The sequence below is a fragment of the Mustelus asterias genome, chromosome 2, assembly GCF_964213995.1.
Source record: "Mustelus asterias chromosome 2, sMusAst1.hap1.1, whole genome shotgun sequence".
In the NCBI taxonomy this organism is placed as follows: Eukaryota; Metazoa; Chordata; class Chondrichthyes; order Carcharhiniformes; family Triakidae; genus Mustelus; species Mustelus asterias.
The window spans coordinates 39,914,987-39,933,972 of record NC_135802.1 but is presented as its reverse complement, the minus strand read 5'-3'; the positions used below and the strand labels follow the sequence as shown (position 1 = coordinate 39,933,972).

General features: G+C 44.3%; 1 protein-coding gene across 1 annotated transcript in view; it reads right to left on the bottom strand.

Annotated features, from left to right (window-relative positions):
* Positions 1-18,986, bottom strand: part of odad2 (outer dynein arm docking complex subunit 2) — a 247,559-nt gene that overhangs the window by 130,116 nt on the left and 98,457 nt on the right. The window contains exon 13 of the mRNA XM_078200227.1: positions 2,633-2,779. Coding sequence (XP_078056353.1) covers positions 2,633-2,779 — 147 coding nt within the window. The remainder of the gene's footprint in view (positions 1-2,632; positions 2,780-18,986) is intronic.

The following is an 18,986-nucleotide window of genomic DNA, read 5'->3' as shown; positions in this document are numbered from 1 at the left end:
TAACAACACATCCTGTTGTAAGTCTTCCACTGATCAGAGAATTCAATGATGTAGTGACAATGGACGTAAAGGCATGGGGCAAGAATCAAAGTATTTCTTGTTACACTTTGCGGATATGTGGCTGTGGTAACTAAATTTAGCCTATCAATGGTGATAAGTGGCAAAAGACAAACAGACCATTGTAGACAAGATTATGGGAAAATGGGTTGGTACTGGATGAGGAACATTAACAAAATTTGGAGGAGAATTCACAAATGATGAATTCAAGGACATGTGTGAGAATTTGAATTTTATAGTCAGGAATACTGTGGCTGAGATCCCATTCAGCAATGTTTAGGAGAGATGAACCACGCAGTAATTACTTAAAGATACTGGCTGACAAACTGGCTTGCAAGTTGCAGACGGTGCTGCCATAGACAGTGCATGATTAAAAAATCTTTGGAAATGGTTGGAGTGCACCAGCTGGTATGTGGAAAGAATCCACAGTTGCCTTTCGTGCTGTGGGATATGCCCCCTGCTCTAGAGGAAATGACCATTAGCTCATCCCATTTGAATGTCCTACATGCAGGCGAGAAAACTTGTATAAAGGCTGAGGTTTCAGAAATAATTTGAAGAGCACTGCGACATTGTATAAGACTATTTGAGGTAGACTTCATTTCTGGTGATTTGGTGTATTGCCAGAGGGCCATAGAGAATGGAAATGTCCAGGGAAAGTTACAGGGTGTGAGGGGAAAACTGATTATCCAACATGGGAATCAAACAATAAAAAACCATTCCTCACAGGTCACTGGAATCAATAATGATTGTGATAGGGGATGACGAAAATGTCATGGAGCTTATCCATTTCTTGCTCACTTATTTATTTATTAGTGTCACAAGTAGGTTTACATTAACACTGCAATGAAGTTGCTGTGAAAATCCCCTAGTTGCCACACTCCAGCACCAGTTTGGATACACTGAGGGAGAATTTAGCATTGCAAATGCACCTAACAAGCACGTCTTTCAGACTGTGGGAGGAAATTGGAGCACCCGGAGGAAACCCATGCAGACATGGGAAGAACATGCAGACTCCGCACAGACAGTGACCCAAGTCGGGAATTGAACCCAGGTCCCTGGCATTTTGAGGCAGCAGTGCTAACCATTGTGTCACTGTGCCACCCCCACCCCTCTCCAAATAACACTGGCAGCTTTCCAACTTTTCCTCAAATGTCTAAAGTTCATGAGTCATGTTTTAGACATTCCAGTGATGAAAACTGCATCTGTTTGAAGGCAGCTGCACTTTTACATGTGCAGCTGCCTCTGTGAATCACAGATGTACAAACTACAAACTACCTGTCCCCATCCCTCACCTGGCAAAAATGATGAGTGCAGAGTGTTCAAGGTTGGGACTTCAAGAATCAGGACCATGGCACGAAGCCTTTTCGGCTTTGCAAAATATCAGGCCTAGTTTTCAATTCTAGCATTTATTATTTGTTTTTATTAATTGAATTTAAATCCCAACAAGGAACTCATATCCACAGAGCATTAGCCTCAGTCTCTGGATTAATAGTCCAGTACATCACTGTACTGGGGCATGGGGCAAGGATCGAGGTATTTCTTGTTAGACTTTGTGGATATGTTATCACCATGCCACTACACCACTGTCACTCCCTAAATTTGCAAATGGTGAAAAGATAGTTAGGAAAGCAAATTGTAAGGATACAAAGGGCTCGATTTTATCATCGCGTTGCACCCATTTGTGGGCATGAAAACTTGGTAAAGTTGTGCGTGAGGTGACTAGCGCAATCCGCGCCCACCTCTGTGCCGGTTCCCCCTTTACCGAAGCCTGAAAATGGCCACGATTGGGACCGCGCCCGAAACAGGCACAACGGCCTGCATGCATTTAATTTTCATGCATTTAAATTGACTTAATAGGCTGCACGCCCAACTTTATCGGCACTTCTCCCTTTACCACCGCGTTTGCCCATTCGGAATCAGCACGAACCAGACATGCTCCATAGAAAGCCGATTCGGGTGCTCCTGTTAGTGAGGAGGTAAGTGCCGACCGTCCGACAGCTCTCTACCTGAGATCGGTGTCAGGGGGGAGAAAGGTGGGTCCGATGGCTCTGCTTGTGCAGTGCGATTCGGACTTGCTGACATTTTTGCAGGCAGAATGCATATTGGGGCACCTGAGAACGGGTCTAAAGGTCGGATCTGAAACACTCCCAGTTTCAAGTCCGCCCAGCACTTTGAATCAAAATGGTAAAATAGGGCCCAAAGAGTCTGCAAAGCAATAGAGAGAGGTTAAATGAATGGGTAAACATTTGTCAGATGGAGCATAATGTGAAAAAATGTGAGATGGTCCACTTTGGCAGGAAAAATAGAAAAGCAGAATGTTAAATAGCTTTTCTGAATAATTTAAATATTGCAGTGAAGCTTCAGCCTGTCTCAAACCAACCTATTTTTTGTCAGTCCCTAAATTGATTGTAACATGCATCATTTACAAGCACGGCTGAGATCTACTGTTCCTGACTCTTTCTCCTCTTCCCATTTTGCGAAGAAATGGGTGCAAATAGTGTGTAGGGCAGGAAATGAGCTCCTATTTGTTTAAAAATGATATTGCAATAATTTATGAAGTGGCAATCTGGCTTACCTTACATTTGGTATCTTCTGTATCTAACAGGTTGATCAGAACCTCTAGGCCACCTACATCTCGGATGGCCAACTGGCATGTCTCATTAGTCAAGTTGAAGTCTCTCATTGAGCACAAGGCAATAACAGTAGCTGTTTGGTTGCCACCCTGAAATTGTATTGAAAAGGTTAGATGAATATTACAATAACTAACTTTTTGTTCCGTTAAAATGGTTCATCAAGCAAATTAAATTTAAAATTTTTTAAAAATTGGTAAAGCTGAACAATGAAATACATTTATAATAATATTTTTTAAGATAGACAAAACTGTTGAAAATTGTTAAAGCTCCGTAAGTATGTTTCTTGAAAGCAATGAAGCATTTTGGGCTCCTGGCGCAGCTGGATGCAAGGGAATGATATCTAGTCACACCCAATATGGGGTACTGAGCCTCAATTGAATGAGATCAGTGAATGCAGAATGACAGATGCATTCTGAACATCCTAAGGTAATTTACTGATGAACTAGCATGAAGCTTTAGACCAATGTGTCACCAGCGACAGCCCTGTTTAGGGAAGGGGGGCTGTTATTGATAAGGGGAAGAAATGATGAAGCAGATGGTGGCAATCAACTGTATAGAGCATTGGTAAGACCACAGCTAGAGTACTGTGTACAGTTTTGGAATCCTTACTTAAGAAAGGACATACTTGCATTAGAAACTGTTCAAATAGAATTCACTAGATTAATCGCTGGGACGAAGGGATTGTCTTATGATGAAAGGTTGAACAGGTCAGGCCTCTAACTCATTGGAGATCAGAAACATGACAGATGATCTTATTGAAGCATACAAAATTCTGAGAGGGCTTGATAGGGTAGATAGGTTGCATTAAGCAGTTTGTACTTAATAATGGAGGCTGCTTATTTAAGAGTGAGATGAAGGGGAATTTCTTCTCTCAGAAGGTCATTAGCTTTTGAATGCTCTTCCATAGAGAGCAGTAGCAACCGAGTCATTCCAAACATTCCAGGCTGAGTTAGACTAGACTTTTGATCTGCAAGGGAGTGAAAGGTTATGGTGGGTTGGTAGAATAGAAAGGCCACAAGCAGATTAGCCATGGTTTTTAATGAATGATGGGGAAGGCTCAACCTCCTGTTCCTATTTCATCCTATGGGAATTGATTGGAAAGAAGGGGCAATCAAGAGATGTGGTTGGCAGTGGGGAGATAAATTGAAATTGATTGGGAGAATGCTGGAAGCAATCAGAAGCAACTGGAGAGATTGGGTGAATGCCAAGCAAGTGTTGGCAACAATCTTCAGCAATATAATGGAACTTGGAGTTGTGCTCCTGCTTCTGCTACTCCTGCTAAGTTCTTTTTAAACAAATGTACCTTTTGGGTGCAATATTAAGCAGTTTGTAGGCTGCATGTAGATCACGCAATTTGAAAAGAAGGGCTCAATCAGGTGTTGGGCATGCTTTTTGCATATTGAAAGAGCTTAATACTTCTTTCAAGTTTATGCCTTGGACATCCTTTTCTGCTGCCTTTAGCAATACGGCAAGTGGTATACTTTAAGTGCAAAGAATTTTCATACATTCTGCCAACCATATTGGATGCTTTGGCATTGCAACATCAACCAATTTATTTGCCTTCCGTGTGTGCAAATTAATAGGCATAATAGCTCATCCATTTTTTTGCATATTAAAAATACTTTTTACTCATTCTGATGTAATTGATCTACAGTACCATAGTTCCACTATTCTTAACATTATATTTTCCTGATATACCACATAATACTAATTAGCCCCGATTGTCCCCCTCCCTCCACCCACCGATCCCCAGTGCACAGTGGCTGTGAGTCCCCTCTCCATCCTCCCACCAATCCCTCGTGCAGAATAGCAATGTGTCATCCCCCCACCGATCCCTAGTGCAGAATGGCAGCGCGTCCCCCCCCCACCCTCACCACCAACCCGCTGCCCCCAGTAGGCCCCACTCACCTCTGCCCCTGCCCTTTTGGCAGTGTCCAGTGGGCATTGCCAGGCTGGCACTGCCCAAGGGATACCCCCCCTTGCCTCCAACCTCTCTGTGGGGCTTCAGTGACCTCCAGTTCTACTGGTGAGGCCATCACAACTTGTTCCCACTGCTGGGATTCTCATGAGAGAAAACCTCTCCTGGTAAGGTCTCAGAGGCAAATGAGCCCAGATATTAACATCTCAGGCTTATTAATTCAATGCAAAAGTGATTTAAATATTATTTAAATAAATTATTCGCCGGATATCCGGTGCCGGTAAGATCACGAGGGGCAAGAAATTGGGCGTAAACCTGATTTCCCAACTCTCGCATGATCTTACTGGCTTGCCCCACCTATCGGCTGGCAGGCGCCAAGTAAGATCACCTCCGACATCTCATTATCTGCTTCACCACTGATATGCATTGAATGGCATGAAGTTGCTATATTTGTGTGGTAGTACACATTACACTAACCACAGAAAGTTACGTCTTGTCATTTCATGTGAAAGAAACCTTTTAATGATAATTGTTAATTACTGCCAATCAGCTCCTCCAGCACTGAAAATTAGCTATTACAAGTATGTAGGCTCATTCCTCCAGGAATGTTTGCAACAGTTATACAGGGCATTGGTAAAACCACATCTGGAGTACTGTGTACAGTTTTGGTCTCCTTATTTCTGAAAGGATATAAATGCATTAGAAGTAGTTCAGAGAAGATTTACTTGGCTAATACTTGAGATAGGGGGTTTATCTTATGTGGAAAGGTTGGAAAGGCTGGGCCAGTATCCATTGGAGTTCAAAAGATTGAGAGGTGATTTTATAGAGTCATAAAAGATCCTGAGGGGACTTGATAAGATGGATGCTACAAGGATGTTTCCCTTTGTGGGAGAGACGAGTAGGGGACAAAGTTTAAAAATAAGGGGTCTACCATTTAAGATGAAAATGAGGAGAAATTCTCTCTCTGAGAGTTGTGAGTCTTTGGAACACACTGCCAGAGAGCAGTGGATGCAGGGTCACTGACTATTTTTAAAGGAGCGGTTGATAGATTCTTGACTAATAAGGGAGTCAAAGGTTACTAGGGTAGGTAATGTGGATTTGAGGCCAGAAACAGATCTTATTGAATGGTAGAGCAGGTCCGTGGGGTGAATGACCTACGTCCGATCCTAATTCGTATATTCTTCTGTTAAATGGTTTAAGAATTTTTAAATGTCACATTAAAAATTTCAACTGTTCCTTACTATCTCTTTTGCTCTCTCTCTCCCTTAATCCAATTTTTTCTTTCCCTTTATTTCTCTTTCTGCAACTGATTTTATATTGAATTCAGCCACTCTAATTTACACTTCCTTCCCAGGCCTTGTGCCAATTATCTCTTTTTAAAAATATGATTGGTTAAGAAGCTGAACGGTTGTATTTCATTTTTCCCTCACTGCTGAGTAATCAGCACTTTCAGCAACTTGCCATGATAAAAATCTATAATTCTATGTATGCAATGACAAATCTCCCCAATGGCAGATGCACTGCTACAAACAATTATAGCCATTATGGTTGTCATTAAATTAATCAAATTTGACACTTTGATCTGCTGTGTAGTTTAATAGCAGCTATTGATTCTGCATCATTAGAGAACCATTGTTTTAGAAGTTATTTGAGTGTTCTTTAAATGCAGGCTGAAGGGAGTGGTGAAGGATTGCTAAGCAGAGGAGCTCAGTGCAACTTTTTAGAGCAAAGCAACAAGCAGGTCACCAGAATCACTGATTCCTCACATTTTTCTTGCAGGACCATCCTTCCTCTGCTGCTTCTTTGTCTTCATTTTGGTGCTGAATTATGATCCCAGTGGTCCCTGGCTTTAATTACCTCTCCATTGCACAGATGGGGCTCTGAAGGCATCATCATCCACATCTGGAAAAGGTATGCTTTTACACCAGCCTGAGAAGGTTGAACATTGTGGAGATCGTAGATTGTCACAGCTAAATAAGTTGTGACAACTGCTTGTGTACCTTGCATAAGCTTGCATGATCCACCTTCTCTGATTAGACATTAATTGAGTGATAGATTTTTTGATTGGCTGGTGTTCTTAGTGCTCTGACAGCATGATGCCCGGGATATGAGAACAACCAGCCACAGCTGGAAATCTCAAGAGGTCTGACAGCATCTGTGGAGAGAGACCAGAGTTAAGATTTCAGGTCTGGATGACTCTTCGTCAGAGCTGACGAAAGAATCATCCAGATTTGAAACGTTAGCTCTGTTTTCTAACCACTGATGTTGTCAGACCTGCTGAGATTTCACAGCATTTTCTGTTTTTGTTCTAAATTCCACCATCCAAAGCAATTTGCTTTTATCACAGTTGTAAATCTCGAATTCTCTCATGTTGACAGTTGACATCAATGGGGGAGATAATGTACTTGAATCCTTGAAAAGAAAACTTGCGGTGCCTTTGTCAATTGACCCAGGAGATGACTTTTTAAAATTGACATAGGTTTTCCTAAATTGGCTGTAGTTTCCTTCTTATTGACCTTCCTTCTACATCCCCCAGGATCTTATGTGGTTAAGGGATTGGTAAATGGGGATTCTGTTTGTACAGTGTCTAAATAGAGTAGGTTTGACAAGACTACCTTTTATACTCATGTAAAAGTCAATCTCTTGTAAAAGTTGAGCCCATGACTTTTAGCTTAAAAAATTACATTTTTCATACACCTCATGTAAAATTCAATCCTAATTTTTCAGGGATCAAACCACATTGCAATTATTAATTATGTACTGTTAATTTCTATGGTTCATTAATTTAAAACCATGTCCTGGAACCTTTAATTTTTTTAAATACCAATTCTAGCAACAATCTACCAGCCAGTCAACAAGACTAATGCATACTGTAAGACCAGTCATGATGTCTTAGAAGAATAACAAGTACACATTTCAATTCAAACTGGAAAAAAAAGTGATAGAATGGGTTAATGAGTGTGGTGAACCATCGTTGGTTCCCACCAGGTAGTACTGAGCCAGGGTCTGGCCAGTACTACGAGTCTGTATATATGTTACTGTTGGGGTTAGGGTTGGGCTGTTCTACCTGTATTATAGTTATTATGGTACATCCCAGTCGGGCTCCGCCTCCTGGGAGAGGTATAAAGGTCACTGCTCTGTCTGGGACCCCTCAGTCTGGGATCGTGTATTATATATGGTAGCCCTATTGTAGTAGTTAATAAAAGCCTTTATTTCCTCGAGCATCTCTAGCCTCGTGAGTTATATCCAGCATCAATTTTATTAACTACTAATTGAACTCTCGTCGTTGAAAAAAAAACGATACAGAGCGTATGGAGCAAATGCTTAAACACGAACGTCTTACGCTGGACCCACGTGCGGCGGGCGCCTCCAACACCTTCGACCACTGGTTGAAATGTTTTCAGGATTACCTTGAAGCCTCCGCAGCGGTCACCATGGACGACGACAGACTCCGGGTCCTCCACGCGAGGGTAAGCGACGCTGTATATTTAGCGATCCGTGCGGCCACCGACTACAAAGGGGCCCTCAAGCTTCTTAAGAAGCGCTACATTAAACCGCCAAACGAGATGCATGCTCGATATCTCTTAGCCACTCAACGATGGCAGCCCGGCGAAACGACGGAACAGTACGCGTGCGAGCTCCTACAGCTAGCCAGGGGCTGTAACTGCAAAGCAGTGTCGGCAGACCAGAACATGAACGACCTCGCTCGAGATGCGTTTGTGGCGGGAATCGGATCGTCTTATATCCGACTTCGACTGTTGGAGCAAGGTAATCTTGATCTCACTAAGTCTATAGAGCTAGCGGATACACTAGAAACGGCCTCCAAGCCTGGCGATGTATCCCGAAGACCACGTGGAGATAGCGTGGCAGGAGCAGTCACAGATCCCACTTCGTCCAGCGTGTCCGAAAAGCTGCGTGATGGTGTGCCCACCCTCGGGCCTGACGACGGCAGCAGCTCCAGGCGGCCCGCGGTGTTACTTCTGTGGGGGAGTGAAGCACACTCGGCAGCGATGTCCCGCTAAAGTGGTGTTGTGCTCCGCCTGCGGCAAGAAGGGGCATTATTCGAAGGTATGTCGATCCAAACTTACTTCCAGGAACAGCAGTGCGGCATGCGACTCCCCGGAGCCGGGTTTCTCGTCATCGGCATCGTCAAGGGTTTCTTCCACGTGCGAGGCCAGGACATCGCCATTCCAGACGACGGAATCGCAAGAGACGCGCGACCACCAGGGGTCGTGGATTTTGGCGCCATCGCCCACGTGCGTCCTATGGGAGCAGCCATTTTGGTCGGCACCGACCGCGAATGACCAGCAGGGGTCATCTTCATCCATCTCAGTTGCCTGCAGTGGCGCTCAAGAACCAACGGTGGCGTCGATCATCCTGGAGCAGGCAAAGCCTCACAGACTCGACAAGTCCATGATGGACATACAGGTAAACAAACGCACAATTTATTGTCTGTTTGACGGCGGGAGCACAGCGAGCTTTATTCACCCAGACGCCGTGAAGCGGTGTGGCCTCCAGATCCAGCCTGTCAAGCAGACAATTTCAATGGCGTCAAGGTCCCGGTCTGTCACCGTGCTAGGGAGTTGCGTGGTAAATCTAACGGTGCAGGGCACGGTTTACGAGAGCTTCAAGCTCCTGGTGTTACCGCACTTTTGCGCCCCAATACTCCTCGGACTAAATTTCATGGTCCACTTGAAGAGTGTAACCTTACAGTACGGTGGGCCACTCCCTCCGCTTTCAGTGGGAGAACAGCAGCCTCCAAATTGTCCAACGCGCTCCACCTGTAGCCTCTCGACGCTTAAGATTACCACACCCTCCCTATTCCAGAATCTCGTGCCAGGCTGCAAGCCCATCGCGACGAAGAGTAGGCGTTACAGCGCTGAGGATCGGATCTTCATTCGATCTGAGGTTCAGCGGCTCCTCAAGGAAGGGATCATACAACCTAGCGCTAGTCCTTGGAGAGCGCAGGTTGTGGTGGTCAAGAGTGGGAACAAACCCCGGATGGTCATTGACTATAGTCAGACCATTAATAGATACACGCAGCTGGATGCGTATCCCCTCCCGCGCATTTCTGACATGGTCAACCAGATTGCGCAGTACCGGGTGTTCTCCACCATCGACCTAAAGTCTGCCTACCACCAACTCCCCATTCGCCCAGAGGACCGACAATACACGGCTTTTGAGGCGGATGGTCGTTGTACCATTTTCTAAGGGTTCCTTTTGGGGTCACCAATGGAGTCTCGGTCTTCCAGCGTGCTATGGACCGAATGGTGGACCATAACGGACTGCGGGCTACCTTCCCGTACCTGGATAACGTCACCATCTGCGGCCATGACCAGCAGGACCACGATACCAACCTCCTTAGATTCCTACGCACTGCATCTCGCCTGAATCTGACCTACAACAGGGAGAAGTGTGTATTTTGCACGCGCCGCCTAGCTATCCTCGGATACGTGGTGGAAAACGGGGTCATTGGCCCTGATCCAGATCGTATGCGTCCCCTCCTCGAACTTCCCCTGCTCAGTAGCGCAAAAGCACTGAGAAGATGCTTAGGCTTCTTCTCTTACTACGCACAGTGGGTTCCCAATTACGCGGACAAAGCCCATCCGCTCATCAAGTCTACCTCTTTTCCCCTAGCACCAGAGGCTCGTTTAGCCTTTGAAAAACTAAAAGCCGACATCGCGAAAGCCATGATGCACGCTATTGATGAGTCCATCCCCTTCCAGGTGGAGAGCGATGCATCTGATTTCGCCCTGGCCGCCACACTTAACCAGGCGGGCAGGCCCTTCGCCTTTTTTTCTCGCACCCTCTGAGGCCCCGAAATTCAACATTCAGCGGTGGAAAAGGAGGCCCAGGCCATTGTGGAGGCCGTCCGGCATTGGCGCCATTACTTGGCGGGAAAACGGTTCACCCTGATCACGGACCAGCGGTCCGTGGCGTTCATGTTCAATAACACGTTACAGGGCAAGATCAAGAACGATAAGATCTTGAGGTGGAGAATCGAACTCTCCACCTATAATTACGACATCATGTATCGTCCAGGGAAACTCAACGAGCCCTCGGATGCCCTGTCGCGTGGAACATGCGCCAGTATGCAGGAGAATCATTTGCAGGCTCTCCACAATGACCTCTGCCATCCAGGGGTCACTCGGCTCTACCACTTCGTAAAAGCCCGGAATCTACCCTACTCGGTGGAGGATGTCAGGTCCATAACTAGAAGCTGCCGGGTATGCGCGGAATGCAAACCGCACTTTTACCGACCTGACAGGGCACAACTCGTTAAGGCCACTCGTCCCTTCGAAAGACTGAGTGTGGACTTTAAGGGCCCCCTTCCCTCGACAGATCGGAATGTGTACTTCCTCAATATCATTGATGAGTACTCACGATTCCCTTTTGTCATCCCCTGCTCTGATACGACCGCTGCCACGGTTATCAAGGCATTTCGTGATCTTTTCACCCTGTTCGGGTACCCCTGTTACATCCACAGCGATAGGGGCTCCATGAGCGATGACTTGAGGCAATACCTGCTCTCATACGGGATTGCCTCTAGTAGAACCACGAGCTACAACCCTAGGGGTAACGGACAGGTGGAACGTGAGAATGCTACAGTCTGGAAGGCTGTCTTACTGGCGTTGAAGTCAAAAAGCCTTCCAGTCTCCCGTTGGCAAGAGGTGCTCCCTGATGCGCTCCACGCCATACGCTCACTCCTGTCTACGGCAACCAACGCTACTCCCCATGAGAGGCTGTTTTCATTCCCTCGGAAGTCTTCCTCTGGGACCTCATTACCGTCTTGGTTGACGTACCCAGGACCTGTCCTCCTGCGGCGACATGTTAGGGCCCTCACGTCCAACCCTTTGGTTGAACAGGTCCATCTCCTCCACGCCAACCCTCAGTATGCCTATGTGGCATACCCTGACGGGCGAGAGGACACGGTCTCGATTCGAGACCTGGCGCCAGCAGGGGACTTGGAAACCCCTGTCGCTCCCATACCTCCTGTTAGAGACCCCCCAACTATTGTTTCCCCTCCTGACACGGCGCGGGCAGCATCAGGACCATCACTTAACCCTTTTACTCCCGTGTACAGCTTGCCTGAGTCCAGGAGATGGTCGCCACGTCATGGCGTGTCCGAGCTCAACGGATTGTCACTACCTTGGGGTCAACCGGCCCGTGAGACATTGGAGGAGCCGTTGGACACCGCCTTGGGGAGAACGCCACTGCGAGTGCCTACTCCGGTGTCTTCGCCGGTGTTGAGGAGGTCACAACGACGGTGCGGTCCCCCTGACCGTCTGAACTTATAGACTGATGATCAACTGTTCTGGGTTTTTTTTGTACCCCGCCGGCCTTTGTCTTATCCCTCTAAACTACGCATCTCAGGACATTAAGGGGAATTTTTAGCATGGCCAATCAACCTATCCCGCACATCTTTGGACTGTGGGAGGAAACCGGAGCACCCGGAGGAAACCCACGCAGACACGAGGAGAATGTGCAAACTCCACACAGACAGTGACCCAAGCCGGGAATCGAACCCAGGACCCTGGAGCTGTGAAGCTGCAGTGCTAACCACTGTGCTACCGTGCCGCCCTGGGCGGACATATGAAAGGATTTGTCCTCTAGGCAAAAGGAATATGTACAGACATTGCACCCTTCTGAATAAACCTGATGCATTCACTATGGCAACAAACTGACCAATCAGACCAAACTGCCAACCAATCAACACCCCTTTTCTCATGCAGTATAAATACTATTCCTTTTGAAATTCTGTCTGTCTTAATGAGTGCAAGACAAAAAGTCTCAACAGCATGTCTCTGTTCTCAGTAATACACATGTTTATACTACCAAGAAAAAGGTTTGCTTGTGTGGAGCATGTTCATATCCCACTTTGTCAATGCTGTGGTCAATGATGTGAGACAAATCAATGTGACAGTTGTTGGTTTACAAGTGCTGTTCAGCCCTTGGATGGGCAAATAAATAAACATCTCGAGGACAGTGTCCAAAAGATGTGGAACAATTGTACTTTGGAATGTGAAAACACATTTACTAAAAGGTGGAAATATGCAGGTACCCTCACTAGCAACATTGTGCCAGAGACCCATGAAATGAACTTAATCCCAATATTTTTAAAAAGTCATTTCTAAAATGTGGAATATTGAATAGGATGATTACTTGCGGAATGATGATGCCAAGGTTATTAGTACTACAAATGATATTGATGATGAAGATGAGGAAGAGCCATATAATGATGCTATACAACTGGGCTATTGGGACAAATTGTTTAGTGATTCAGTTGTGATGTGAGTAATTTTAATGGATTTCAATGTGAAACATTGTAGTTAATTTGTTACAGTATATATTGTTTTGAATGAAATGTACATTGTAATGTAATAAGCTAAATAAATGTTCAAGAATTAATACAAATTCTTCAGTGTTGTTAGTTTTTACTTTGTTCCACTGTGACAGTCTTGGAACCTAAATCAAGCATATATATCAACCCCTCAAAAATATTAAGGGTGGAAATTTATGAGATTTTTTCTAAATGTCCAGCTAGTCTGAAAATGGGAGAGTTCCAGATCCGATTTTTGGGTGAGTTTTCACACCCAATCTTCTGCACTTCATCTCTAAAAAATTGGGCTAGTCAGTTTCTAGCCCACGTGGGCGGGGCTTAACTCACCAGACAGCCTGTAGAGGGAGGTATTGCACATGTGCAGATGCTGCACATGCACACTAACAGTAGCAGGGGTCTGACAGACAGAGAGAGAGCTGTCAGGCCCCTGCGACTGCAGGCAGCCTCAAGCAGCAACTCCCCCCCCCCCCCCCTGCAATTGCGAGGGCCTGTGGCCCGAGATGCAGCTCCCATCGCCCCCACCGCCAACCCCCCACCCCCCCCCGGCCGCCCAGACTGATCATGGCCCCGCCACCCTCCCCCACTGATTGCAGCCCCCCTCCCTCCTCACCAATCGTGGGCCCCCCCGTCCTCCCCCCACCGATTCCATGCAGAGTGGCAGCAAGCCCCCCCTCATTCCATTGGCCCTGCCCCTGGCTCACCCCCATTGGCTGTGCCCCCATTGACCCTGCCTTCTGTAACTGCCCCCACAGGCCCCACCCCTTGGCATGCCTCCCTTGGGCCCCACCACCATTTCCCTCATGGAAGTGTCCGAGTGTTGTAAAATGACAGCAGGCGCGTAAACCAGTGCCAATCGCGCTAGCCGCTTTACACCTGATTTTACGACTTTTTCCCGCTGCAAAACGGGCGTAAAGCGGACGTAAAATTCCACCCTATCTGTGTAAAAGTTGACCCTGTGACACTTGTCCTAAAAAATTGACTTTTAGTTGTATATACGCTAATCATTTTTCCCAGCTGCTCATTCCGTATGTTTGCATATTTTGTTCTTTGTTGTAATGTACTGTGACTTTGGATCCCAATATTACCTTATAATCATGCTCGACTGTAGTTGGTTTAGTTCTTGTTATAAAAAACTCTAGGCAACCGAATGGAAGCTTTCAAAATTATAAAGTAAAATGATATAGCTGTTCCAGACAAATCATTCAGTTGAATGAAAAGTTTAAAATCTAGGTGAGATCATTTTAAAACACAGGAAATTATAGCTGTAAATAAAACATTTAGGAAAGAATTATTCACACAAAGATTAATAGACGTGTGGAATAATTACTGGGAAAGTCTACTGAAGCAAAGTCTGTAATATAAATGGGTTTAACTGATATTCTATAACATTCTGAAGAAATAGGGATTGTGCATATGGTGAGAAGCAAGAAGACAGGGCTGAACTCAACCCAAAAGGCAGAGATTTTGTGGACCAAATCCCTTTGCCTATCCCTGAACTTCACTTTACAATGAGGCTCATATAAAGGAATTGTGACATGGAAAAATCTAAAGTACATCTGGGATTTACATATGTCAGAGATGCATTCAAATGGGGTTGACTGCATATAACTAAGTCTATCAGTCTCTAAATTACAACATGACTAATTCTAGGAAAATATTCGGAAATAGTCTGGACTTCAGCTGCTGTTACATTCTAACAATATTTAATTCACATTTTGCCCATGACAGAACATAACTGTCAAAATGTATTTTTGATCTGTTATTTAAATAGGCATCTTGTATTTTATTTAAATAATGAATGAAATAATGCTATTTTACTAAACAGGTTTTTACACACATGCTACAGATGTCTGAATCCTTTTATCCAAAATTCCTGCATGAGGTAACTTAGTCTAGAACACTTCCTCTGAGAAGCATTCAGACCGAACTTTTGTCTGCTGTTTGCACAGCATTCTCATTCAAAAAATCATTCACAGATCAGTATACATATATGTGTCAGGTTTCATATAGCCTACACACAGGTTCAAATACAATAGGGAAACTTTTACAATCTAGCACTTCCTGTGCAGAGCTCTGGGTGTTAGGAACACACATTTTACCACAAAAGTACCCAATTTATACTTTACATGGTTTCCCATTGGTTCATTTTAATGGACAGGAAAACATGAGGCCCATTGACCTCTCCACCCAAATTCCTGATATGCTCTACTCTCATTCAAAACTCTGGTATTTTTTGTCTTATAGCTCATAAAAATGTAAACAGTCAAATATGTCCTTTCACCCACAATAACACTATGCTACATACCATAATCTATGGAATAACTAAACTGTATATGTAAAATGGGCAACTAAAATAGGCACCTGGAAAGCAGAACAAAAGCAGATAATGTGAGTAAGTTAGTTTTGGTCACTGGATCTGAAATTAGCATTTTCACTGAGGCTTTATCCATGGTAGGCACTAATTTAATATCCACAGCAAGATCTTGGCTTGGTTTGACCCGCCTGCTGGTTGGTAATTACTCAAACAAAGAATAATATTTTCAATATTGTTGCTGAGGAATGGGAGGCTAAATTATGACAGGTAAAACTTGGGGGAAAAAAATCTGAAAATATCATGAAACAATGGGGCAAAGACATGTAGCCACTCTTCACAGCTGCAACATGAAGGAAGTGCTCTGCCACCCCCACCGGACTAACTGGGGTCAGAAGTAAGTGCCCCCATCACATACTCAAGGATGGAAAGGGAGGTCAGTGGTTATTTTCCTTGGAACAAAGAAGGCTGAGGGGTGATTTGATTGAGGTGTACAAAATTATGAGGAGAAGAGATAAGAGTGGACAGGATAAAATTATTTCCCTTGGCAGAGAATTCTAGAACCAGGGGACATTGATTCAAGCTAAGTGGCAGAAAGTGTAGAGGGGACATGAGGAAGAACTTCTTTCGCAGAAGGCGGTGGGTGCCTGAAATTCACTGCTTGAGTTAGTGGTGGAGGCAGAGACCCTAAACTCTTTAAAAAAGTATTTGTCATAGTTAATATGTTAATAGTTAATAACCAGATGAAGGAGCAGGCTCCAAAAGCTCGTGATTCCAAATAAACCTGGTGTTGTGAGACTTCTTACTGTGCCTGTAATAACAATGCAGTTTGGACCTAGTGGTGATAGTAGATTCTAGGCAGGTTCAAATGGCAATATACTGTGTATACCTTATCTTTCAACGCTAGCTCACTTCACATTTCCAAAAGTGTAAGGAGCGCACTTGGGACTGGTTAGCTCAGATGGCTAGATGACTCGCATATGTTCAGAATGATGCCAACAGCACAGGTTTGATATAAAAACAGAGCTCTGAATAAGTTACACAGTCTCGAAACATTAACTTGGGTTTCTCTCTCCACAATTGTTGCCAGACCGGCTGGGCCTTTCCAATATTTTCTGATTTTATTTCAAATTTCCTGTATCCACAGTATTTTGCTTTTATTTTTGCACAGATTTGATTTCTATGCTGGTTGAGGTATGCCTGAGGCCTGTTTCCTCACCCTGCTCCTGAGAGTGTAAGGTAAAGGCAAACTACTACTGACAAAAACTGCCCAGGGAAACAGCTCAGGATGAAGCATCGGCAGAAAATAAGCCGAGGACCTGCCTTTGAGGCAAACTAGTGGTAAATTTCACTTATACCCAATTTTAACAGAGAACAATTAAAGATGAAATTCAGAATAGTGGCACATATAAACTAAGTGGTACCAAAACAAAAGAGTAAAATTGGTCAAAAATAAAATATTGTACAGTGTACAGTACAATGTACATTGCAGTATTGAGGAAGTTCTGCTTGTCAGAATCGCATTTCATCTGTGACATTAAATTATTTTCAAACTGCTTGTTCAGCTGGAAGTATAAGATCCCACAATAATTTTTTTGAAGAGCAAAGAGCTCTCTTGGTCCCCTAAGCTACTCTCATCCTTCGACCAACATAAATTAACTGGTCATTCATCTCATTTATATTTGTGGGATGTTGTCAAAAATTGACAATCAGAAAACAAGCGTGGCCACAACAATGTAGTAATTTATACCTCAGGAAGTCTTGAGGATGTATAGAAATGCAAATCTTTCTCTTGTTTGCTAACTTGTGCCTTTAACTTCCCCTGTAAGCCACACACTATTGTGGCTTGGAACTGTATCACTGTTGCTTCATTGTCACTGCCTCAAAAATCTGGAACTTCCTTTCGAACATCATTGTGGGTGTACCTACACCAGATGAACTGCAATGGTTCATGAAAATGGCTCAGCACCACCTTCTTAAGAGCAATTAGGGATGGGCAACAACTGCAGGTCTTGCCTGTGACACTCACATGTCATGAGATAAGGTAAAAAGGACTTGCCATTGATGATTCCCTAGCAACATTAGACACTCGTTTCTTATGATCATCATTACTGCATGCCTGAGCATTGGGAAATAACTTGCAAGTGTTCTCATCCCAAATTAATGTTTACATGAAGCACTTATCCTTTGGTCATTGCTCCCTACTCCTTGGAGCTGAGGTTGCAGTGTAAAGGGTATGAATTCCAATGGACAGAACTACCAGCCATTCTCCATTACATACACCATAACAGTTCTTTTTACCCAAAAAGGTGGGGCAAAACTGGAACTCTCTGAAAAGTCTGTTGGTGATGAGGCAATTGGAATTTTCAAAACTGATTTTGACATTTTTGATATCTAATTAATGGTGGAATATGCTCAAGGGACTGAGTGGCCAACACCTGTTCTTACATTTTCCAAATGAAATGACAGTAACAATTGTTCCTTAGTTATAGATGTAACAATAACCAATAATCTTGCAAAACAGATTCAACTAAAAAACATAATGGAGCGCTGGGGAATATGAAGAAACACTATTATAATTCACATGCGTTGATGTTCAAAGTGCATCATTAGGCAAAAGCCAGAAGTTAGATAAACAGAAATAGGCACAAAAGGTGCAAAACCAGTAACTGCAATTCAGGTAGGTGATGGAAGATTGGATATCAATTAATGCCACAGGATGGAGAAAATGCACAGAGAATTCTGATGAGGCAGAAGGACAAAACAATTAATGATCAATAGACATGATAATTATCTGTTATACACGTCACACAAAAAAGAAATTTGAAATATTGGAGCTCCTTTTAATCTTACCCCCATGATGGAATCATGTGGGTGGGCATTAAAGAACAAGCAAGTCACTTACTTGTTCAGATCCAAAGTATTTCTTGTTAAGGAATAAGACCCAATACAATATTAACTGGAGCTTGAGTAGGGAAGTGGATCTGCAGCTTACTTGAAGACAAAAAAGACTTCTAGTAAGTCTAAAACTATCCTTAGTGGTACCAGAAGTGCTCCTCTGGGTTCCACAAGGAAAATCATGGCCTCTGTGCTCTGGAAGCACATACTATATAAGTTAAATGGATTAACAGTTAACACATGCCTGATCTATGTGATCTCCTGAAGAGTGTAGGACCAGAGGGCATAGTTGCAGAATAAAAGGGTGCTTATTTAAGATGTTTTTGGGGAAGAATTTCTTCTCTCAAGAGTGGTGAATCTTTGGAATTCTTTTCCTCAGGAAGCTGTGGAGGCCGAGTCCTTAAACATTTTCAAGGCTGAGATCAAAAGGTTTTTAAGGGGTGGCATGGTGGCACAGTGGTTAGCACTGCTGCCTCACAGTGCCTTGGGTGACTGTCTGTGTGGAGTTTGCATGTTCTCCCTGTGTCTGCGTGGGTTTCCTCCGGGTGCTCTGGCTTCTTCCCACAGTCCAAAGATGTGCAGGTTAGATGGACTGGCCATGATAAATTGCCCGTTAGTGTCCCAAGATGTGTAGATTGGATGGATTAGCCATGTTAAATGTGTGGGGTTGTGTGGCTGGGGTGGGGGAGTGGGCCTGGGTAAGATACTCTGTCAGAGTCGGTGCAGATTCAATGGGCCGAATGGCCTCCTTCTGCACTGTAGGGATTCTGTGATTCTGTAATCAGTAGGGAATTAAGGGATGCAGAGAGAAGGCAGGAAAGTGATTTA